General features: G+C 40.7%; 1 protein-coding gene across 6 annotated transcripts in view; it reads left to right on the forward strand.

Moving 5' to 3' along the window:
• Positions 1-25,925, forward strand: part of DOCK10 (dedicator of cytokinesis 10) — a 263,841-nt gene that overhangs the window by 75,619 nt on the left and 162,297 nt on the right. For 2 of the 6 annotated variants that reach the window (XM_028105197.2, XM_028105198.2), the window contains exon 1: positions 20,437-20,684. The exons of the other annotated variants lie outside the window; for them this stretch is intronic. In XM_028105197.2, coding sequence (XP_027960998.1) covers positions 20,580-20,684 — 105 coding nt within the window. In that variant the 5' untranslated portion in view covers positions 20,437-20,579. Of the gene's footprint in view, positions 1-20,436; positions 20,685-25,925 lie in introns of those variants that run through there. 6 annotated transcript variants of the gene reach the window in all.

Consider the following 25,925-nt stretch of genomic DNA (forward strand, 5'->3'; position numbering starts at 1 on the left):
GCTGAGAGTGGATGATGTATAGGCTCAGCACTCGGTGTTTGCCAAATATCAGAAGGCGTCAGAGAGTCTGTTGTGCCCACTTGTGTTTTTACAGGGTAACATTAATCAATTAGCTCAATTCTGCTATAGATAGTAAGTAATTACATTCACTGGAAGCCACAACGATATGATTAATAATACATTCTAATTTCCAAAATTAGCATTTCACTCAGCACTTAAAGATGACTCTTTGAAAAGTACTTTTTTTTATATAATAAACATGGTTGGATCAAAAATTATTTCTCTGAAAATGATCCTGTGAGGAGAATATTCTAGTTTTATATGATGCCTGGGGCCCTTCCTGCGTATATGAGTACCATTCAAGTTTCTTCTTTAAGCACTTTGAAATAAATTCTTGAGAAATGGCACTTTAGACTTCAGACTTAAACATATTAGATGGAAGTTTTAGAGCAGCCAGTTAAATTCTTAGTAATCGTGGAGCACCTGCTGTATGAGAGTTCTGAAACTATGCTCTCTCAAGGGTAGGAAGGGAATTAAGAAACTATGGATCTAAGAAGATAGCCCCAGCAATAGGACAGTTCGCTTGTCCTAAGTGAATACAACCTAAAGAGAAATAGGTAATTGCCAGAAGAGAAGCACAAAGCAGGTGCCATGAGATTTCACCAGAGGGAAACGGAAGACAAGAATGCATCCAAGAAAGGTTGCATTATGGACTATATAAGGATCGTATTGGGAGATGAGAGCAGAAAAGTAAATTGCAGACTTGAGTCTGAACATTGACCTTGCCGTGGAAAAGTGCTTAACAGTACCTGTTGTTGGGCATGCAATCAGCAAACATTTACTTTCATATCACTTATATGCCAGGTTCGGCTCCATCTTCTACACAACATGAAATTTGAGCACTTTTAGGATTCTAGCTGGGTCTCCTTAAACTCTACACACTGTGAAGTTAAGGCACTTGGCATCAAATAGGCCATTTATTCCATACACTTAGAAGGTTGAATGATTATATTTTGGGGAAAATGCACATCATCAGATCCAGAATCTGATTATTTTTTAAAAATCAACCTAATAATTACTAATATTGTTCTAAACAATTAAAAAGTTGATTAGTAAAATTTCTTGTCTTCTACCAAAAGAGTTTCCCTTTATCTGATGCAGTAAGATTGACATGACCCATCAGGGAGAAGTGTTTTGTTGTGGACATTCACACTAGAAATAACTTGTCAATAAAAGTGGACAGCCCTATGTCCATCCACTTAATTCTGAATTTCTTGCTCTCCTAGTCCGATGTCCATGAGGTATGCGTTTTTATAACACTGCTATTCTTCCCTTCTAAGAGAGAAGAAAAAAAAATAAATAAATAAAAGGCAGGATTTCTGTTTTCTTGAGGGCATATTTCTGAAAGGGGAAATTTAAATGTTAATTTGCTGATGATATTCACAACCAGTAATTGCCTTTCTTGGAAATATTTGAAGGCCAAGATTTAAACCTATGGAAAAATCATGTTTTGTTCCTGGCCCCTCGGTTCCTATGCTCCTAGAAGTCCTCAAGAAAGAATTATTGATGAGTCAGGTGGTATCTATTTCAAAGAGATTTTATTTAAAGATCAAGCTATCTTAAAGAATCATTCACATTTAGAAAATGAACGACACATTAAATTTTGACTGTTTATCAAATATCTTTTGTATTTATAGCAACTTATCATTTAAAGAGTTTTTCCAATTTATTGGAAATTCAATGACGTATTTTTTATTACATCCATCTGAACACAGGTAGTCTTCTCAATTTTAGCAAGGAAAACACCCACCAGAGGCTTCACATCTAAACTTCAGCATCCTGCATTTAGTCCTTTCAAATATAAACTTGAAATAGATACTTTAAAAGTGTAATATGGAGGAAATAGCTCTTTGAATTTCACACGAAGTTGTAAAAGCATGATGATTCTGAACCAAATGATCTTTAGGTCCCTGAGTCCCCCTCCAGTTGGATTTCACACCAACCATACACATGCATCCCAATGCCTCCTGCATTCTTGAACATCCCTGTCCCCCTTTCCTCGGCTCTGCAATGGGTGTGAATATTATATTATCTCCCAACATTATTTAGACATTATGTCTTGCTTCCTAGGCATTATGAAAGTAATAGGTTTTGGATTAAGAGTCTAGATACCTTCCAGAGCCAAATAGCTCTTTCCTGAATGAAACCATATAGGAGTGACCTGTGCTCTCTATGTGCAAGTCCAACCTTATTAAATTTTATAGTAAGAGAATTAAATCCAAGCCTGGGCAGTTGCTAATTGTTCATTGTTAATTGAATATCAAAATAATTCAGGAAAAATGGGCTTGCACCTGCACTGGAGAATTTCAGAAATTCATTGTAACTTTGTCTTTCCCCCTTCTCAGTCCCTCCTATTGTTACTGTTATTGTTTTTGAAATAAAAATATCCCAATCAAATAGTTACACTATTTCAAACTTTTTAATTACTCATCTTTCACAGTTTAAGAAAAGCTGAGAGTGATGCCAGATTCCTCCTGATATTCTTCACCTTTTTTCCTGATTCTTTACATTTTTTCATTCTTCTCTTTTTCAGAGGGCAGAATTTGGTGTATGGTCCAGCTGACTCTTGGAACAGCGAGGCTAAGCTATAAGCATTTGTCATTTAATACAAAAGATGTCAGCAAACAAAGTCTTCGCATCATATTTGGACTATATTCCTAGAACAGTTTAAAAGTTTGGTTTAAGGTTGAGATAAGAGAGGCCAGAAAGGTAGTCGACTGAGATGCATGGGGACATTAGGGGTGATTCTCTGCCCAACCTCAACCCTTCTAGCAGGGAAATGGAAATGATAGAAAACCCAAGAAAATGGTGTTGGTACTTTGGAGGGAGGATTCCTGAGATAAGTCCATTCCTAAATAACCTCCTCTGACACTAGTAAGAAAAGTGTCAGTACAACTACGTGTTGCTAGAGGGTGAAGTATGGCAGAATCGTCTCTTGACCATATTTCAACATGTAAGAAAAATGCAACCGTAGCATATCTGGAAATAGTACTATGAAATTACTAAATTATTTGGAAGACTCCTGCAGTCTTTCATCATGACTTAGGTGATTACCAGTACAGGGAGCCTCTATGAAGAGAAAGCAATGGTATTGTCATAATTTTCCAAGGATAAATGGAGAGAAGAAATGGAAACATTCATTAATCTTTCATGCCTATGCTCCTCTAACATAATAAAGTTTTGGAGTTATCAAGTGTCTTCAGGATTACTTATAATCTGCCATCCTTATTTTATTGAATGAGGTGCTGACTTTCTTATCCAGATCTGTGATATGTTCTAAAAATGCATGGTGGATAATTTTAAATGTATAGATAAATAACTTAGTAATATCATGATAACCTCTTATATGAAGGCTCTTATGATCTTTCTTTCATCATTAATATAAGATGGCTACTTAAAGAATGTTTGTTTCCTCTTTTATTTTTTTAAAGATTTTATTTATTTATTTGAGAGAGAGAGAAAGTGAGAGAGAGAGCACTCGCACAGGCGGGGGGGGGAAGAGCAGAGGGAGAAGCAGACCCCCTACTGAGCAGGGAGCCCTACACAGGGATGCAAGGCTCGATCCCAGGACCCTGAGATCATGACCTACGCTGAAGGCAGATACTTAATGGACTGAGCCACCCATGTGCCCCTGTTTCCTCTTTTAAAACAAATATTTTGTCACTTTTTTTTAAAGATTTTATTTATTTATTTGACACAGAGAGAGACACAGCGAGAGAGGGAACACAAGCAGGGGGAGTGGGAGAGGGAGAAGCAGGCTTCCCCGTGGAGCAGGGAGCCCGATGTGAGGCTCGATCCCAGGACCCTGGGATCACGACCTGAGCCGAAGGCAGACGCTTAACGACTGAGCCACCCAGGCGCCCTATTTTGTCACTTTTTAAAGGTTTTGTTTGGCATCATGTTCCCATCACTTACGTGAAGAGGTGTTGAACCATGCCATTAACTGCCACATCAGTTTTTCACACAAGCACCAAAATGGTTCTTATTTTGAAAAGTTAAAGAAGAAATGTAGTGTACTTTAGTGCTTTCTATGGCTTAATCAATGCCAGAATTATTCTTTTGTCCCATCCACTCAAGGAGGGCGTGTTCTGGTAAGAAGGTGAGAGTAGAAACACAATTTTATTACTACATAGTAGTAATAAGATGTGGGTGCATATTCACATTTGGGGAATCCTCAGGAGTAAATTATTGATCTCATATAGACTTGGGATTAACTGCAACTATACTGGCCGTAGGAATCTTTAGGCTTACTGTTTAATGTAGAGGGATCCAAGTAAGACTTAGATCAGATTCCCAGTTACAACAACCTTACTAAAAGATATGATCTTGAATGTGACTTCAAGTCAAGGGCTTCCAACTCAAACACCTTCAGGCCACACAGGCTAGACAAGGAGACAAATGGGAACAGAGGGAAGCATAGTAAATTTAAAAATGCATGGCCCACACAGAGGGTCGTGGCCCATGTCCAAAGGTAGGATCAATATCATCAGATCTTGATTTTTTTTTTTTCAGAGAAGCTAGTACCCAAGGCTTTTATGTAAAACGTTCTTATTTTTAAATGCTATCAACTAATTCCAGTATTTTAAAACACGAGTGGCCAAAAAAACCCAAAAAACATTAGTGGCAGGAAAACCTCATTGGGGAACCAAGGGGAGTCATTTACTGTCAGATTGTCATTCTCCCGTAAGTTTTTATGAGAGCTTCCCTTTAATTCAGGGTTCCAGCTTGAGCCAGTGAGGACTAGACAGCCTGTAACACATGACAACGTGTTTGACCGATAGGAGTGCAAAACGATTCTGATGTTAATGTAAGTGTATGGTTAAAGATCATATTTAGACTTCGAAAAACGTGTACTCTGACTCTTAATTCAGAAAGATTTCCACGGGTATAATTAAATAATACTAAGTCAGACTATCCTTTCTTGGCTATAAAAATATCAAAGGGGAATGTGGTAATAAATATCCGACACTTAACTTAATTTTCAGCAACATAATGCAAGTAGAAGATACGGACACTAATGCATCAAAAGCAGTAAATCCTTTTAGAACCCTGCTTACAACCCGGACTAGAGTCTCACCAGCTACTGCGGGGAAGAGGCAGAGGGCAGGAATGGAGGGAGGATTCAGATGTCCCATATTTTCACCATAACTGGGTCATGAATTATTTTCCATGCCGAGGACAGTGCTTATTCAGTCCCTGCCTCATCCTATTAGGCTGAGATTTCACAGAGGCCCAAGAAACCCAAAGTCACGTACTTAATAGATGTTACCTTTTGTCCAGTGTAAGCAAATTATGTCAAGTATTTAAGTTATGTATCTCCCTTACTGCTATGCACAAATGTCTTGGCTATGCTGTTCCAAACTGTCATTGCTGGGGGAAGTGGATGACACCTGGTGCTCACTGTGGGGCAGGAGCAGGGCCCAAACTGGCAAAGGTGCAAAGGTCTTACCCCGAAGCCTGCAGTCGCCCTGGCAACCAACCACCATGCTGCCTTCCCTTTGTTTTAGCACCAGTACCACCTGGCATCTGCCCTGATTCAGACCTCTTCGCATAAACTCCTACAATTTCCATCTACCCTGGAGAAGATGCCACTGTCATTTTCTTTTTTGAAAATATTTTAGGGGGAAAAAAAGGGAACATATTTGAGATTCTGTCTACCGGGTATCTCACTGCATCTGCAGGGTTGCAGAGACCATTCCCCAGGCTGTGTGACAGAGAATGTAAGCATTCTGTAAGAAAATGCTTCCGTACAAAAATCCACGTGGGAAATATTGCCTAGTACACATGCCTCAAGAGATTCACATTGCACGTTGGAAATGTAAAGCCCCAAAGAGTTCTTCAGTGAGGACGCAGTTTAGCTTTGCTCAATCCACTGTTTCTCAAGTTTATTTGACATTGGCTGTCTCTTTAAAAGGAGCACTGACTCGCACATCAGGAAGCTCTAGAGCACAACTTGGGAATCACTAATATTGTCAAGGGGGTAGCCATTTAAGACTTCTGAGCCTGGGAATAACATGGTCAAACCTGGCATTAGACAGGAAAATTACTGTAATGACAGGGATGCTCAAGAGAAAATATATAGTCATTAGAACTTAGCGATGAGCTGGTTATGCAGATGAGGGGTAAGGGAAGTTGTAAATGAATATCATGTCCCTGGTTTTACGACCTAGGTAGCTGGTGATATTAACCTGAGGATACAGTTGCATGGAATAGTATGTGTAAAGAAAGGTAATGAGCTCATTTTTTTATGTGTTGGCTTATTGATTTTAGTGCTTAAAAGAGTACTTGGGAGGGGTGCCTGGGTGGTTCAGTGGGTTAAGCGTCTGCTTTGGCTCGGGTCATGATCTTGGGGTCCTGGAATTGAGCCCCACTTCAGGCTCCATGCTCAGTAGGGAGTCTACTTACCCTTCTCCCTCTGCCCTCCCCACCCCCGTGCTCATGCTCTCTCTCTCTCAAATAAATAAATAAAAATCCTCAAGAAAAAGAATACTTGGGAAAAAATAATGAGATTTCTACTTGTTTGATTTTTAGTACATTCTAATATAAACCTCCCATTACAGCACTTGCCAAACTCTCTCTTCTAAGCTCTGTAAAGACAGAGAAATTGCTTTTTTTTTTCCGATTATCTTAAAAACTTAGCACAATATCTTCACCTATTTTCAGAGTAAATAAACAAATGGTTGCAAATGTAACATGGTTGCAAACAGAGAAGGGCTATACCTCAATCAAGGGGAATAAAGTATGAAGGTGGGCAAAGCCCATCAGACTGAAGGCAGAACTCAACAGCCGGCCTTAATCAGCACAGGAAGGAGAAGGGCCCAGGAACCACAGTGTGCAGGACTCGGGGTGGTGTTTGATATAAATCACATTTTCTGCCTTTGGGTCCTTCTTCTCAAGACTCCAACCCACATATAGTCAGGGCCCCTGCTTGACGTGTTCTGGAAGGTGAGGGGGTAGATGAGATGTCCCCCATAGGAAAATCAAGGAATATCAGTAAAACAAGTGGGTGGGAAAACAGTGCCAAAATTCTCTCCATGCTCTGTTTGTAAAAGATGTCAAGGACAATGTCAGCTAACGAGAAGGCACAGCTGTTTACTTCTGAAATGAAATCTAGCTGGGAACGGGAGCAAGGGACAGGTAGCATCTCTCTGTGTATACCATCTGGACTGGGTATGGAGAAAGGCGTCTGATTGCAGCTTGTCTTTCTTTTCCAAGTGGCACTTGAGGTTAAAAAAAAAAAAAAAAAGAAAGAAAAAGCTTATTTTCTCAGCCCAGTCATTAGTTTATCTGAAAATGGATGTACAAATTGTTTGATTTTTAAAAAAACACAAAAACATAGCATTTTAGAGATCAAAAAAAAAAAAAAAAAGCTTTCGGACAATGAGGTCCAGAGAGGTGACTGTTTTGCCCAAGGTCACTCGGGCCATCAGTAAATGGACTGATTCTGGAATACGGGCTTCCCGTCTGCCATCCACACTCTTCTCACTATGAACAGACATGCACTCAGCCAGAACAAAAGAAATGACTTACCAACGGCAGTCTCCACTCAGTAGTTATGGGCACAGAAAGATAAGAAGTGAACACAAATTCAGAACTGCTTACTGAAAATATAACCCTGAATGCCAACCAAAGCAAGAGAGATGCCAATCTTCAGTGCCACCAAAGATCTTTTGATCCAGTGTAGGTAATGGATCTCCTTCCCAATCTGTGACACCCTTGCAAAAGACAGCGAAGTCAGATTAAATATCTCCTTGTCAGTGTACTGCGATACCTTGTCATGGCCTTGGAAAGTTGTGGAAGGAAAGAAGGCGAAGGCAGAGAAAAAGAAAGTGCAGTGCCCATTTCTCCTGTTCACAACATCCAATCGGTAATTACAATGTTGGTGTTTGCCGCATGCCAGTAGGAGACCCAGCACAATGAAGACATAAAGATGATACTGTTTATGGCTCTGGGAATTTACCGTCCTGCTCGGGCAGAAACATAACCATGAAAAGATAAAAAAGCATATGATATTGGTTAAATCTTGGCTTTCCTAACTTCCTTGGCATTTGGGTCTTTTGTGTGGGATGAAGGGAGATGACAGAAATAGGATAATTGGAAGCTTTTGTAGTTGTGCACAGTGGGGATTCAAAAACGAAATATGCAGTGTTGCCAGGCACAGCGAGCACAAAGAGGTCAGTTGTGGGGGGATCCAGTGTGCATTGGAGCAATTAGGCCATTTAGCCTAATTGTCCACATCCAGGCCAACGGGGTCTTCTGGCCACTCCTTTCATTTTGGAATGTCTTTTCCCTTTCACTGCCACTTTTAAATCTGGTACCCTTCTCATCCTCCGCCCCCCCACCCCCGCCTGCTGTTCAGTACACAAACATCTGCGCACATCTGCCCCCTGAACACAGTGGCAGCCCAGCTATGATCGCTCACCCCCTGAACGCAACTGCCTCCTCATCAAACTTGTAGCCAACATCCACTGAGCATTTTATTCTATTCCAGGTATGATGCTAAACTCTTTATAAATATTCTTTTATCAAGCTTCACGGCACTCGGTGCAGTAGGTGCTGTGGTTATCCTCGCTTTACAGTTGAAGAAACTCAAGTTCAGAGAGGTTGGGTAACTTCTCCAGAGGCCCACAGACTCCGGCCGACTGATCATACCCCCAGGAACCCAGACCCAGGCTAATTCCAGGAGTGGGATTTTGAGGTATGGAGGAGTGAGAGAGGGGACTGACTGGAAGGCCAGTAGCCCTGAGGTTCTTCCAAGCAACTGTCAACTTGGCTTTCAAAAGGAGCTAGCCCTGGTCTGGAGAGCAACCTCCATTACCGTCCAGAAGGTCACTGGGCCAGAAAGCCATCATCAAGGAAATATTGAGGCTGAATAATCTGCACTAGGATTTGGACTAGAGATTTTTCGAGCAGGAGTCATTTTTCCCTCCTCCCCTCATTCTCCAGAGGACATCTGTCAATGTCTGAAGACATTGCTGGCTGTCACAGCAAGGTGGGCTGGGGGATTTACTAGCACCTAGTGGGTAAAGGCCAGGGTGCTGCTAAGCATACTGCAGTGCCCAGGACAGCCCCCTACAGGAAGAATTATCTGGCCCAAAATGTCAGTATTGCCGAGTTTGAGAAAACCTGATTTGGACAGTAAGTGAGGGACAATTATGACCAGAGTTACAAAAGTCCAAGAGATGGCCGATGAAGAAGAAATGAAATGAGATGGAGCCCATCTCAGGCCCAGTTTTCAATGGCTGGTTTCACTTCAGGGTTTTATTCCTCGGCCCCCCCCCCAAACATTCAGGGTGATGTAGCTGGTAAGTTAATTCTGCCTGATTGAGTACACATAAGGGAAAGAAAATATTTGATTTTATAAATGAGACTTTAGTCTAGTGTAAACAACAATTTGCACTGGGAAGTGGGGTACCGGGGGCACTATTATATGATTTTCTTACCTAAGAAAACTCTTTAGGTGAATCAGCTTCGAAGTCATGGTTTCTCAAAGTGTAGTCTTGCATAGCATCTTCAAATGAATCACCTGAATGTTAGTTACAAAGCCAGATTACTGGGGCCCCGCCAGGCCCCCTGGGGTCCTAGAGAGGGTCCAGGAATCCATATTTTTAGCAACCTTCCCATGTGATTCTTGGACACACAAGAGAACGTCTCTTAAGGTTCCTACAGGGGTGACTTTCAAAGTCCTACCATTGCCCAGGCTTGACTCATGTCCCCATGCCTGTGTGGCCTCATGTTCTGGCCTCCTATTCTTCACTTGACACCTAGTTTCTGTCTTCTTGTATTTCCATAGATTGTTTGATGTGTGCCACCATCTCTCATGGGGACGTGGAGGGGCATTCTGTCCTGACTGTCCGTCGCTCATACCTGGCATGGACCAGGACCTAGAAATGTTTAACAAAGAATTGGAGCCTCTGCATTTGCTCCCATGAACCAGATTAAATAGATAGCAGTGCCCCTCTCAGAGCTGCCCAATGCTTGTTTGTTGCTTCCGTCCTCCCTGGGCACCTGACAAGAGCAAAAGAGGAAGGTTAATTTGTCCTTTAACTAGAGACCTTGACCTATCACACATCAAAAGCTACACAATTTACCACAGTACATGCAGCTAAATAAGGAAAGCCCAACAATTAATTCTCTGCAAAACAGAAAGAAGCTCTTGATTGAAAAAGCCAAGACCCTTCCGTCATTCTCCAATTTCTACCATGCAAGGCATTAAGTTTAAATCAAAGTCTGCTATTAGCTTTGCCTCCTCCTGGCCAAGGCCCTAGGAGATGTGAATGCATTGTGATACCATTAAAGAAAGGGTTTGTGGGCAGACTGGTTGTAGAGAGTTCACCTGGGCTATCAGTCAGATCGACCGGCAAACAGTTGGTCTGAATAGCTGGTGGCATGTATGCTCCAGGTTTGACATTTACGTGACAATTTGTCTCCTTATCAAAATTGCTTAGGTAAGAATGTTTTACTGCCTTCCCTTTGTAAAGACACATCCGTCTGCAGTAAAAAGACCAACACAAGAATAAAATACATGTAACGCTGATGTTATATAAATTAACCAATTTTTCCATTTGAGATTCACAGATTTGAAAGACCTTGGCCCTCTCCATAAAACTTGTGTGCAATGTGATTTCTGGGATAATTATTAAACAATGGGTGACAGTCATCATGAAAGCAAGGTAATTAGCAATTGGGATGACTATAGGAGGCCAATTTTGGGTGCTTGTTTTATTTTAAAAGAAGTAATTCTAGTGTGTAGTTAACTTTGCCAGCAGTGGGAAGCCGGCATGGGATCCAAGCCAGCTGGCAGAGAGAATGCCTGTCTCTGGGGGAAATGGCTGTTGGGCAGTAGTCCATATGATCAAAAATAATAGCATTGATTCAGAGTCCCTCAACTCCCATCTTCTGGGAGGCTCTGTTTGAATGTCTTCATCTGATCATTTGTAAAAGAAATCATCTGCCTCAATCCAGAATGCCTTTCAGTCTTCTTTAAAAGGTAGAAGAAAAATTGTCCTGTAGAAAATATGTTGATTTGGGGTTATTTTTTTAATGGGAGAAGAACATTAGGTGAAGAATTAGCTGCATGACTTTTTAAAGAGCATTAAGATTCCAGCTATATATATATATACCATGTGAAACATAAGCCTAAAACATCATATAATATGTTTGCCGTTGTTATTGCCATGTTCTTACGCTCTGGCTCTGAGCATGGTGGCGAGAGAGTATGAGTTAAGGCATGGTCTCCATAAGAATGAATGCTTGCCTCTGAGGATCTCCCAACTTTGTAACAGACCAAGAGCAAGCTGATGTCTTGAGGGTGGCTGAATGCCTTTACCATAAAGCAGGAAAAACTTCGGGATGGGTGATAAATACCTAAATACCCGATGGAACATTGAGAAGAGGGCAAACATTAAAGCCAGTGTTCCTCATAAAAGCCAGTGTCCCGTATAATATATTAAGATAGTTATTGGTGAAATGTATGAATACCTCTAGGCTACAGTGTTTTTCCTGGTAGAAGTTTGTGAGCCAATGATAAAGTCCACAGTTGAGAAGAAAAAAACTATCACCCCTTCACTGATTGCTATTAGAGTCTAAGATGGGCTCACGAGACTCTGTAAGAAATGAGGTTGTTTTTACCCCCTTCACTCCTACGTCAAATCCTGATTAAGTGGGAAACTTTACCCCCTGAGACTTATTTAAATTCAACAATATAAAAAGCATCGTTACAACTTGGTACATGTTTGAAGGCTATGAACTGAATACTATAAATTATTTCAGTGCAGTAAAGATCATGTATGCCTACTGTACACACACAACACCACCCAGGACCACACACACACACATACAAGTCCTGTCTGTTTCTATTTTTGCCATGTCTACATTCTCCCACAGTGAGGTTCACATTGCATGGCACTTTCTTTCCCATGAAATTTCTCAATATTTTATGCTAAAACAGATGCTATTTGAAGTGGAAGTTAGGGGACAGGAAGAACTGCTGTATTCCACAGACATGGTCAACAGGCGGTGGTGGTACAGTGGTGAGCATAGCTGCCTTCCACAGACATTGTCCACTGAAAACTCCACATTAGAAATAAGAGGTTTTGTTGGGTCCATTTTTTTTAAAGATTTTGTTTATTTATTTGAGAGAGAGAGCATGGGCGAGAGAGAGAGAGAGAGCATGAGCAGGGGGAGTGGCAGAGGGAGAGGGAGAAGCATACTCCCTGCTGAGCAGGGACCCACCCCCCCAACCCCCCCCAATGCAGGACTTGACCCTAGGACTCCAGGATCATGACCTGAGCCAAAGGCAGATGCTTAATGGACTGAGCTACCCAGGCGTCCATGTTGTCTTCATTTAAACCCCTCAAGTCTCTCTCAGGGTAACTGTGAGCTGTTCAGCAGGAAGTAGTGAAACTGCGTAAAGAGCACTGCTGCCTGGGGCCAGGCTCAGGAGAGACCACAGTGAAGGAGGAAGTTGCTACTTGTGTTTTACTTCCTTTAAACAAGGTGGACGGTGGCCAGCTGAACCCAGAGACGCAGGCTTGCTTTGTCTTATGTGACCAAAGCTATGCAGCACACAAACCTGCAGGAAATAAGGAAATCAATCAGAAATGGAAGAGAAAAAATAAAATGAGTTATCTAAATATCCTCTAACAATGAAGGAGGAAATGCGGCACATGCTGGAAAACTTAGCAGGGAGAATAAATTAGAATAGAGATAAGATGGAATCAAGAGGCAGCATGAAAGCAGGTGGAGATACACAGGAAACTGCTCTACTGTTTGCTCAAATTAGGCTTTGTGGATTCCAGCATGACATCATGTGTAGCTGTCTAAGACAACCACCAAGGTTTCAGTTACTCTGCATTCCCAACGGTACTTTTTGGGTCATTTTTATCAAGTTGGTTCAGATGCAGAGTCAATGAAACCCAGGTTTCTGCCCTCTGGTTTCTTAGGTTCAGTGAAGATATCATTTGCCCGTCATACAACCTATTCAGATATCGTGCAAATGGAATTAAACATTTTAAAGATGACCTCATAGGGGTGCCTGGGTGTGCAGTCGGTTAAGTGTCCGATTCTTGGTTTTGGCTCAGGTCGTGATCTCAGGGTTGTGAGATGGAGCCCTGCATCCGGCTCCACATTCAGCACAGAATCTGCTTGAGATTCTCTCTCCCTCTCCCTTTGCCCTTCCCACGCATGCTCTCTCTTTCTCTCTAAAATGAGTAAATAGATCTTAAAAAAAAAAAAAAAAAGATGACCTCATGGCTTTTTGCCTTAGCTTATTGCTTTTGTTTTCTGTGTTTATATATCCGATTACTTGTCCACCACTATTTGTCTTCCAAATTTGTCTCTTTGGTTCTGCTGTCCCTCCCCAGAGCTATAATTATTTTTCTCACCCATATCTCACTGCTGGTTTTTTCCAGGAAGGGGGTCTATAAGCCAAATTTTTATCTCCTCTCACTCATTTCTTAGTTCCACTGCAACCTGCATCTTCACTGCTCAGTAGAAATGACACTCAAAGCCCAAGTACTGTCCTCACCTAAACCTTTTTCTTGGTACATTCATGAAGTTAAACTTGTTTTTAAAAGATTAAGCACAAACACCAAGCTGTAATCCAGAATATGACTGTGTGGGAGACAGTTTTCTAAGGATGTTGTCCCAGGACTCTCTGGTTTTTCAATCAATCCCTTGTTGCTAGCTCAGAAAGAGACCACGAGCCAGAGAATGCAGGCAGCCTCTAGACACTGACAGTGACCCCTGGCTGACAGCGAGGAGATGGGGACCTCAGTCCTGCAACTGCAAGGAACTGAATTCTTTCAATAACCTGAACTGAAGAGCCCGGAACCAAGTTCTTCCCTAGCATCTTCAGAAAGGAACACAACCCTACTGACACCCATGTGAAGCTCCAAGCAGAGAATCATGCTGTACCACATTGTACCCAGATTTCTGACCCACAACAGCTATGAGATTAACAAATGCATATTGATTTAAGCCACCAAATGTGTGGTAAGCTGTTCCAGCAGCAAGAGAAAACTAATACAAACAGAACTTTTTCTCAAATTTCTAACATCTTAGCATTCAAATTCCTATTTCTTCTACAATATGGTTAATAATTCCCATCTTAACTAACTTCCAAATATCCAGACTCTTATCTATTGAAAATTGCAAACTTACTTTCTCTGACTGGGCACCATGGAGCCAGACTTTAAATACTACATATATATTTTCAAAAATACTATATATATATATACAAGTATTCATAGGTTTTCTATGTATATGTATATGCATATATGTGTGTCTATACATAAATACAACCTATGTAGACCTAATAAATGCTCACCATATTCAATAAATGTTTATATATATACATACAGGAATTATGTGTGTATATGTAAAATATATATATTTTTCCTCAATGCCAGGTACTAATATTTATTATTTCACAACAACCTTATAAGCTATATACTCACCACTCCATTGACTATATAAAAAAAACAAGCAGACAGAGGTCAAGTAACTTGCCAGAGATCATCTAATAGATGGCTGAAGAGGATTCAAATATAGATCTGTCTGGATCCAAGACAGCAAGGTCCTTATTTTTCATCTTGCTTATCTTTCACACTGAATCTTTTTGTACATTCTAGGTCCTACATCCATCTCTGCTCAGATGCTATGAGCACCATCCTTGAACTCCCCACCCAGTGCATCTGGATGCCACACTGCCCTGGACCTTTCCCCCCTTTATCTCAGTACCTTCTCAACTTCCTAAATGGCTTTCCATTTATCATATGTAAAAGAACTTCAAGACTGTGTTCTCAATTCTGTGCTACTCTGTTCTCCAAAAATTCAATTTACTTTTAGACTTTTCAGGGCTTTTTTATTTTTTATTGTTATGTTAATCACCATACATTACATCATTAGTTTTTGATGTAGTGTTCCATGATTCATTGTTTGTGCATAACACCCAGTGCTCCACGCAGAACGTGCCCTCCTTAATACCCATCACCAGGCTAACCCATCCCCCCACCCTCCTCCCCTCTAGAACCCTCAGTTTTTTTTCAGAGTCCATCGTCTCTCATGGTTCGTCTCCCCCTCTGACTTACTCCCCTTCATTCTTCCCCTCCTGCTATCTTCTTCTTTTTTTTTTTCCTAACATATGTTGCATTATTTGTTTCAGAAGTACAGATCTGTGACTCAACAGTCTTGCACAGTTCACAGCGCTCACCATAGCACATACCCTCCCCAGTGTCTATCACCCAGCCACCCCATCCCTCCCTAGACTTTTCAGTTTTAACTCTTCTGGTGACTTTCAGCTTCACATCTCCAGCACCGACTCTTTCATGAGTTCCCAGCACACATACAACAATGTTGCTGGATATGTCTGTTTTCCTATCTTCTTGACCCAAACTTCAACATGTCTACATCAGCATTAGTAGGAAAAGAAGTCCTCTCTCTTTATTACTCTATGTCCTCAGTCATATCTTCCATCTCCTTGATGGCAAACTCAGAAACCGGTTGGCATCTTTGACCCTCCCTTCTGGTTAAAATTTTGGGTTCTGGAGCTGGACTGCCTTGGTTGAAATTGCATCTGTGCTGTTTATTTTCTTTCAGACTTTGGACCAATTGCTTAACTTCTCAGGACCCAAATATCTTCTTCTGTAAAGCTGGGATGGTGATAACAATAATAATACCTAGCTCACAGTGTCACAGGTTTAAAGAAGGTACTATAAACTTAGATCAGCATCCAGCACCCAGTACTTGCTCAATAAGTTTCCACTACCATTCATTTTCCATTTAATTGCCAGATCTTCATTTATAATCTCAGTGAAATCTATGATTATGTTTCTGTTGCCATGTTTTCTACCCTCCACCATTCTGTTATTACCTGGGTTAATACTGCTACCAAATGAATCTTCCAAAGGCACTATTTTAATTGTAACTCAGAAATCCTTTAGGTTTCTCATGGCTTTCAGGATGCAGTGGAAACCTCCTTATCTTGGCATTCAAAGCCTTCCATGAAGTGGCCCCTGGCTTCTATTGTTAGTTGTTTCCACCACTTCTCAACCCTGGCTATAGACAAGATGGACTTCCTACTTTTTCTTACAATAATCTGTTTTGACCTGCTTCTTAGCTTTTGTAATAAGTGGTCATTATGCTTTCTATGTATTAGACAATATGTTGAAATTTTTAAGTGTCATCTCATTTATCCCTACAAAACTCTCTGAGGTGGCTAGTGTGCCATCCTTAGTTTATGAGGGATGAGAAAACTGAGCTGAAAATATACAGTGAGGAAAAAGTGGACCCAGGGTTTGAATTCAAGCTGATTCCAGATCCATGATTTTAACCATTCTATCTTATGCCTTCTTCATGCTACATTCCTCCTTCCTGGAGTATCCTTTACCATTCTCCCACCTATTTGACTCCCACCTATTAATCAAAGCCTGCCTTAGGTTCTGTCTTTACTATAAAGCTTTCCTAGATTCCTTCAACTCTAGTGAACTCCTTTGTCAGGTACAAGCTTCTTAAGGCTAGCTTCATTTCTGAAGAAGCCAGCAATGCCTTGAGTATAGTACTTGATAAATTCTACATGTATTGATACCAGATCTCTACTAATGAGCTTGACAGTGACTCCTGGTGGTTGAGCCAACTAATCTCTAATTTCTGTTTATCTCTATTCTTGCCCATTGTCCTATGTAGGCTTTTTTTTTTTTTTTTTTTTAATTTCTAACACGTTTCTGAACTTAAGCAGAAAAGGAATTTACTGGGGTGGTGTGGAGTATCACAGAATGCTGGAGACACAGACTTGGTCTGAAATCAAGGAAGGCACAGCCCAGTGGAGGTCCCCAGCGGAGCCATCCCATGGAATGCCACACTCCATGTTACAGGATTTCCTCCTCCTTTGCAGTCACCCCAAGTTATGCCTATCTGACATCCCCATGTGTGGCTTGGCAATGCCTTCTTCTGTCAGTACTTAAGGGAGCTGCAATCACCAGCTAAGCAAGGGGACAAATGAGTCATTCTCACATTGCAGAAGTCAAGGAGTGGGAGGGACTCCAGGATAAAGAACTGTGGCGCCTAAAGAGGAATAGAGGAGAGACTAGATGCAAATATTAGAAAGAAAGGAAGTCACACAAGAGTTGCTCAATATTACTAAATGCTTCATTACAACATTCCTATCACCTAAAATCACGAGTTAGGGATTTAGGCTACCACGGATAAGAGGGTACATGGATGGACTTCTGAGATTTGTGACCTCCAACCATACATGCACATGTTCTGAATACTTATATCTTTCTGTGAGTGAGTCTGCAGATTTTATTGGATTCTCAAATGGGTCCATAATCTAAAAATGGTGACAAAACACTATTTTCAGCTCTTAAAATAGAAACATAATCTTACCCCAGGAAATCAGGTGACCCAGAGGCCGACTCTGATAATGTCCTGAAAGAAACAAGTTAGATCCAAAAAGTCTGCATGAGCTATGATGTGCCTGCTCATCTAACAGATGCCAAAGAGTTATTTAGAGGGTAAAATCTGTTCAGAGCTAAAGACATACAGTGAAATTGCTAAATATTTCATGACCATGGAACAAAAGGGCTTCTGCTGTATGGGATCTTTGTTTGCCTAAGGTAACTTTAAAATGATGATACAGTTCACCTCCCTACTTCTTATTTTTATAGTATCTTGTTATTTTTCTCATAGTTCTTGAGAAAACTTCTTCCTCAGTGTCCACACTTTGACAAGGAGCAATCACTGTCTCTCTTTCTCCATCTTACACAAATCGCTGCCTGACAAGGTAGAATTTAATGAGTGCCTCAAGTCTTGGGTGTATGGATATGCTTCAACTATGTCTGGTTATTACTGGGGCAAAGGGAATGGCCTGCATCAGTAAAAAGCAACTGTGATGGTTGGGGAGGCTTATTAAATAAGATGGCATCTACTTAGGCCATTGTGGTTTGGGTGAGCTGGTTAAGTGAGCGTTTTCCTGAAGATCACCACCTTCAGTACAAAATCGAGGACTGTGTTTGCCCAAAAGCCTCCTCAGAAAGAAGCTTTCCTAAGAAGTGGCTTTCCTTTTCTCAGGAAACATATCTTATTCCATTTTCTCTGTGGCAAAAAAAATAAAAAATAAAAATAAAAAAAGATTAGGGAGAGAAGGCTGCAGTTTTAAACTGAGGGTCAGAGGAGGCTTTCTAAGGAATAGACATTTGCTAGAAGACCTGAAGGAAGTTAGGGGAAAGCCACAGGACATCTGGGACCAATCAGTTCTGGGTTGCACATTGCGTCATTCAAGGTGGCCACCATGCACCTGCACCATTAAACGTGTTGAGCACTGGAACAAGAAGACAGGGCTCTGGAACAAAAGTCTCCACAAAAACCACACTGTATTTGCTCACAGTCCCCCATTGCCCTAACACTCCCTCTTTCTGGCTGTAGCTGAATCCTACTTCCAGCTAGGGCCTGAGCAAAATGTGTTAGCTAGTTAACAGCCTTGTTATTTTTCTTTCTTAAAGGTCAAAACTCTCAATATTGAGAACCCTTTGCCAAAAATTGCTCTCCTGGTTAAGCATCTTGTCTGTATCCACAGTGTACCCCATACTGTGCTTTGCACAGGGGTGCCTTTAACAAATGCCTTAGGAACTGACCCTCCCTGATATAAATGCAGGCATAATTAGTTGGCAGAGCTTTCTTCTATCTTGATGGTCATGGAGATCAGTCATCAGTGGAAATACTCCTTCAGCCATCTTCATAACCCACATAGTGCTTCATGGGCAAGCAATGGTTCCTTTAGCACCTTCATCAAACTGCTGGGTAGCACTGTTGACTAGGTCCATCCTGCAGATGAAGAAACAAAATCTTCAACTGAATAGCTATTTCATACAATCATTTTGGAATCAATCTTTCAAATGTTTCAACTGATCAATTAATTCCTAGTCCAGTGGCCTTCAAAAATTTCTTATCTCATGCACCTAGTAGAAAAAGTTTGACTACACTCCCATAGTCTATGTTTATTTATACAAATTATCAATTATCTTATCAATAGCTAATATTTCAAAACACAATATACATATGGGATAAACTTCATTGTTAAGCATAATAAATGTAAGTCCCTCATTTATTCTTTTTTTAGTAAAGATTTTCTTTATTTATTTGAAAGAGAAAGAGAGAGACAGCAAGAGAGCTGGAGCAGGTGGTGGAGGGAGCGGCAAAGGGAGAGGGAAAAGCAGACTCCCCAGTGAGCAGGGAGCTCAACACAGGGCTCAATCCGAGGACCCTGAGATCATGCCTGAGCCGAAGGCAGATACTTAACTGACTGAGCCACCCAGGCACCCCAATCCCTCATTTATTCTTTCATTAAACTTAATAGCTATATACTGAGAAACTTCTGGATGCCGAACACTGTTGTCATCACCGAAGACATGGTACATGAAACAGACAAAATTCCCACTCTTGTGAAGCATAGAGTTGAGTGCAGGAAGACAAACCATAGGTAACATAAATAAGTATAATGTAGAGTAGTGTCACATGCTAGTAAGTGTCGTGGAGAAGAATAAAACAGGAATGAGAATTCGGGTAGGTTTGAAGGGAGAGTTGCAGTTCTAAATAGCCCCAAAGAAAGTGAGTACAGATTAGGAAATTATTTGGCTGTTTGTAACCATTTGGCATAGAGAATCAAGGTGTCCATGTCAATATCTATTATATTAAATAGTTGTAGAGTACAATTTATTTAGATAACCAATATGAATAGAATTCTAATTTCTCCTTGTGCCCTAAGTGGTGATCTTGGAAGACCACCAACTTAATCTACACTTGTATGAGCAACTGTTTGAAATAATTTTTGAAATAAATTCTCAGACCCCAAGGTATATTTTTTTTAAGATTTTTTTAAGATTTTATTTATTTATTTGACAGAGACAGAGATAGCGAGAGAGGGAACACAAGCAGCGGGAGTGGGAGAGGGAGAAGCTGGCCTCCCACGGAGGAGGGAGCCCGATGTGGGGCTCGATCCCAGGACCCTGGGATCATGGCCTGAGCCGAAGGCAGACGCTTAACGACTGAGCCACCCAGGCGCCCCTCAGACCCCAGGTATATTATGACAGTTTCCCTTAGGGATCTACTCAGGATGATGAAGTCTGGTGGAGGTTTCGGTGGCAGACATGGAGCCCTACAGTAAATCAGCTCTTTAATTCAGCCTTGACGTGGTTCCATGGGTGATTTTACATCCCATGATTTATTTAACTATGAGCAATTCTCTTAAATGTCCAAAGCCATTTTGTCTTTTTGTCTTACTCTAAAGCAGGTGACTAGGGAGAATACGCACACAGAAGCGTATCAGGACAGCTGGTAGTGACAGGAAGCGGTAACTTGTTGGTTTTCTTTTCCTTTCTGTTGAGTTATGGTAATGTAGCGTGAGCATTTCCCTTTTCACCAGAGAAGGAGGATTTGTTCGGCCTGGTGAAGCTTCAGAAGGAAGGTGTTTAACGAAATTGGTATTTTTAAATATTTTGCGACTCAAATAACAGGATACAATGAGCTTCAAAGGAAAGGTTTTTAAACGGGAGGCCAGTGAATTTTGGAAGAAGAGAAGAACAGTGAGGAGAATAAATCAAGAAGAAATCCACAGATTTAGCTCTGTAGGTATCCAGATGTCAATGTTTGTTTTTTGTCTTTTCTTCAATACTTTAAAAAACAGAGAGAGATTAGCTGTGGGTGGTGTTCTAACATAGGTGCTGGGCAAGGTCCTAGATGGAACAGAATATTTTATTTGGCTCATAAATATCCTCTTTTATTTACATCATTATTTTCGAATTACTTACATCATTATTTTAAAACGTATTGAGAGAGAATTTAAATAGTTTAACTATTACTAAAATATTACTAGAATCTCTTCATTTTTAAAGAAGCCTACAATCACCTCAATTATGACCTCAGTTGATGACTTGTATGTCATTGTGAGGTCTTTTTAAAAATTACTGCTCTATTTTGATCACATATCACTCATTTGTTTTAAAATTCTTAGAAAAAAAACGGTCCAAATTATGAAAGAAAGTGTAAATAAATATTTGATTAAATGAGCCAAGTAAGAAAGTGAAAAATAATAAGTTTTAAAGGTTAAAAAGATTTGGTTTGTTTATGGTGAAAAATGTTTCTGCCTTATTATTGTTTGCAAACAAAATGAGGGCTCTGGAAATGTGTACTTGTTATAGAATTCTAGATGTCTGTCTGTAGGAGCTACCATGGCTGAATATTAGAACCTCTTGCAGGAGTGCATCAGTCACTCACATGTAATGTGGAAGGCCCATGTTATATAATAAATGGCTGTGACAACATCGTCGGGCAGCTCTTCTTACAGGAACGTTCATTTTACAGAGTGGTTTAGGGTTTGCTTGCTTTCTTCAGGGCAGGGTTTCTTAACCTCAGCCCTATTGCCATTTTGGATCCAAGGTGTCCTGGGCCAGGCTGTCCTGGGCATTGTGAGATGTTTAAAAACATCCCTGGCCTCAGTGCAGTATATGTAAACACTCCCTCCCCAGTTGTGACAATCGAAAATGTCTCCAAACTTTGTCAAATGGCCCCTAGGACAGAGAGGGTGATTGCCCTGGTTGAGTACCCCTGCTCTAGGGGTGAAGAATTTTTTTGTTCATATAAACATCTTTAATCTAGAAACAGAGCAGCTTTTTAAAAATTACATATATGATCACGATTATTTATGAATAGTCATTTAATGAATATGAATAATCAAATGAATGGTCAGTCAGCCCCTGATAGGCCAAAATCAGGTAAAAGAATATTCTGTCTTAAGTGATAGTGGTTCTCTCTTTATTGACAATGTATTTGGTGGTAATTTAACGTGAATAGACTTTATCAGAGGTCTGGCTCACAGGGCTGGTGCCGTGTTGTTGTTTGGTCGGTTTCTGTCTCAGTATGTCGGTGGTATACGTCGCCCATTGGGAAATACAGGCAAATGAGCCCTTCAATCCTGTTCCCATATCACTCCACCAGCATTTCATAACTGGAATATGCAGAGTCCTAAAACTAACCTGTTGGTCCCCATGCATCCGCTGTGGGTCCCCAGTTGTGTCTTGTCTACTGGCTTGCATCCATTGTTTACCATGAGCCTGTTAAAGAGGAAAAGTGTTTGAAAAGCTTGGTTGGTTTGGGATGATTTTAACCTTTAGAACAGTCCAAAAAATATAATTTCCCAGTGGCCTCTCTCTTGGTGGAATTTAGAAGTTCCACAGATGATGTCATTGTGAAATTGACTTCGTCTAGTGACCACTGAGACACCAGGCAGAAGAACCCGTCTATCTCACACGGACCACACGCACAGCCTGGCAACAGGACAGTCCCCAGTGTCTCACCATATAATGAAGCTAATCACTCTAGGAATTATCTTAATTGAATTTGAAGGTATTGCTACTGAGCACTATGGGAAAAGCAGCCAGTAAGGAGGGAGTTTTCCCAGAGCATTCAGTAGCTATGCATTCACATTTAATTAAGATCATTCATACAGTGATTAGCTTTCTTCTGTGGAAGGCACGGGAGACTTCCAGCCACTGCTGCCTGCCTTGGTCTTCCTGAGAAAGACCTATCTTCTTTCCCAGGTTGTGTCTTCGGTGGAGCAGGGGATTGCTCAATCTATCCTAAGTATTATCTGGAGATGTGGTTTTTATTTTTGAAAAAAAGAGAATCCAAAGAAGTGAAACACATCATTAGAGTGTGAGGGGGTCATTTTATCTGACCATCTCACCTACCCTCTGTATGACCTTGGATCGATTACTGAAATCACTCTGAACCTTAGTTTACTCTTCCATAAAAATGTTCATAGCAATACCGGTCTGTCTTAAGATGGTTCATTGGAATTCAGTTTGATCATGGTCACCACGAAGATGATTTGAACACTGTAAAAAGTGGGGAGTAACAAGTGTTATGTCCTATTAGGAAAACCAAGTAAAGTATTTCCATTTCCAAGGGCAAGGGAAGAAGGATATAATTGTAGTGAGATTGCCTTTTCAGTGACGGTGACATTGAAGACTGGACCCTAAAGGTGACAACTTCCTCCTGGGAGCCTTGCAAAAAACTGAAGAGTGACAGAGTCACTCAGGAAACAAAATTCTGAACTGCATCAACATGAGCACTCAGGGGTGTCCCAGATGGCTCTATGTGTTAATGGGTAGCATTAGAAATGCCTTGTGGTTTCTTGTCCCCCACACCTTGGCTAAAGCCCCCAAGGCCAGCCTGGACTTTGCACAGCTCGATTATCTAAGCTTTCTGAAATCAGTATCTCTAGATAAGCTTCAGAGACAACTTGATAGGAGATAAGGAAGAAGCAATTTAAATGACAAAAGGCCCAACACATGAAGACAAGGCCTAAAGTTATATCAGAGAATATAAAATACTTTCTTTTGAATTTTTGGATATACTCATAGTGTAGTGAAATAATGACTGTGGCAGATAATTATGATGGATTATCTGTTTTTGTTGTGATCATGTGGATTTTGAATTCAACAAACCATTTATTGTTCTAAGGCAAATTTAGAAATGGTTTCATTCCACAGTAATCTGGAATGCTTAACCAGAACACAGTGTTTTCCTAAAAGGCATAAAACCCAAACTTGATACTCTCATGACACAGACTCACAATTTTGTTTATTCCATTTCTTTCAGATGCTGTTTAAAGCTGTATATTTAATTCTGGTAGAATTTTTAATTGTTTTGGAATTCTCCCTTATGAATCTAATTTTCAAGGGTACTGTCTAGAAAGGCCTTCATATATGTTAATCCACTTGTCACAGTCGATATACTGTAAGAGAGAGCAATTGCATTATAAGAGAAGTTAAAGGAAAATGAAACTTACTTGTTAGATCATCAAGTAGAACTACTTCTCTTAACTTTTGAAGTGTGTGTGGTACTCTGTGGTTGGTTTTTTAAAAACTGCTTGTCTATTTTTATTTTCATTTTTTTAACCAATCATTCAGTATGATCTCTGATGCATAGGAAGTCAGTAAAAAGATATTTTCCTCCCTAAATTGCATGTCCTAATTTGGAGAGATTAAATACACAATTAAGCTGAATTATTCTATCAATCATCCGTACAGTCAGGAAAAAGATGCAAAATTCACTTAAATAAATGCAAGTTGTTATTTTTAAGTTGTTACTGGCTTGTGGATCATTAATCTGCAGGATCTGAAAGTATCTGGAAAACTTTGGATACACATGAAAATTCTTGCTCTTGTCTTTCCTAATAGCCTATCAGCCCGTCAGTAGAAAAGTGAAAACTTTGGAAAGAGAATCTAACCTAAACATCTTTAACTTTAGAAAGAGAATCTAACCTAAACATCTTTAACATCACACACATCATTTTATAAAATATATTGTGCTATTGTCTTTTAAGTGCATTTTTAATCTATTCTTCCACATTTCTGAACAGCCTTTCTCCCTGGTCATCGGTCCTGCCTTCTTACTGCTACCCCTCGTGTTATACAAACATTCACAATTATCTATTTGAGCTATTTCATAATGAGCCAATTAGCTGAAAGGAAGCACAGGCAAGGGTCCCAGGATTATGGGTGCAGGTAACAATGAAATGGGACCAGATTCCGGGTTCAAACAATGGAAAGCAGCTCTGAGAGCTCTAAATGGATGTTTGGAGAAAGCAAAAAGAGACTGAAGTAATGGGAGGGGGGTGGATCTGAATTCAGTCTGACCATGGAAATAGAGAAGTGTAAATTGAAACTTGATCTGACCCAAGACTCTAGGCAGAGGACTCAGTGTAGCAAGAGGGAGCCACCAGCTCATGTGCCAGGTAGCTGCGGAGAAGATGCTTTTAAATGGACTCAGGAGAGGTGCTTGCGACTTAAGCGAGAATGAGCTTACTTGTCTCAAGACCAACTCCCAAGAGAAGGAGAAGAGTTAAGCCAGGAGGAAAGCAAGGTGGAGGAGAACTGCCAATGTGGTAGAGTCAACTTCATGGCGATGCCCTTTATTACATCTGAGCAGGAGGTGGACCATTTGTCAGGGAGGGCTATGCACAAGTAACACCATTATCCCAATAGCTTTTTATTTCCCAGTTGGTGGTGATGGCACAAATCTTTGTGAATGTAGAGATCCCCCCAATTAGTGGCAATTTCCCTTGTGGTTTTTGACACAGTCATTAGTCAATGTACATTTACTTAATATACCTTTCATTTCCTTTTCTTCGTCCTCCTTACCCACTTATATATATATATATATATATATATATATATATATATATATATACATATATATATATATATATATATATTTTGGTCCTCTTTTGCCACCACTGCCCTCCATGAGGTGCCCAGTGACCTCAGACCAGCCTCCAAATATCCTTCACTGCAAAAACTCACAAAGGGAACAGAATTAGTACTCCAAACGATAGCTATGTTTCAGCAGCTTCCCTGCGGAGGGGGAGGGGGTGGGGTGGGGAGTTGTTTGGTGGATTTTCTGTTTTCTATTCCTGCAATGCCATGACCTTGGCTGGTGGAGTGGGGAGGACCAGAGGTTTTTCACACTGAGCTGGGTTGAGATATCAGTTGCTGAGGAAGTCCCCAGAATCCAAGTTTCTGGGTCTGTAAAATAAAGCAATAATGATCTCTCCTAGGCTTCATAGGGATATTCAGTGAGGAAAAGTGTTAACTACTTATCATGGTCCTGGGTGAGTCTGATAATTAAAAGAGTCCTGCTTATCTGATGGTCCAGGGCATGTGATCCTAGCGAGGCCCACTCAACACTTCCCCCCAGCATTCTGAATCTTGAGAAGAAAGAGGCCAGAGTCCCACACGACTGTCCATTAGTTGCAGACACTGAGACTCACCAAGACTGTCCCTATTGGGGATGGGGAGAGAAGT

The sequence above is a fragment of the Eumetopias jubatus genome, unplaced genomic scaffold, assembly GCF_037043125.1.
Source record: "Eumetopias jubatus isolate StellerSeaLion01/CBP00866 unplaced genomic scaffold, mEumJub1_p1.0 scaffold_3, whole genome shotgun sequence".
NCBI classification, from domain to species: domain Eukaryota; kingdom Metazoa; phylum Chordata; class Mammalia; order Carnivora; family Otariidae; genus Eumetopias; species Eumetopias jubatus.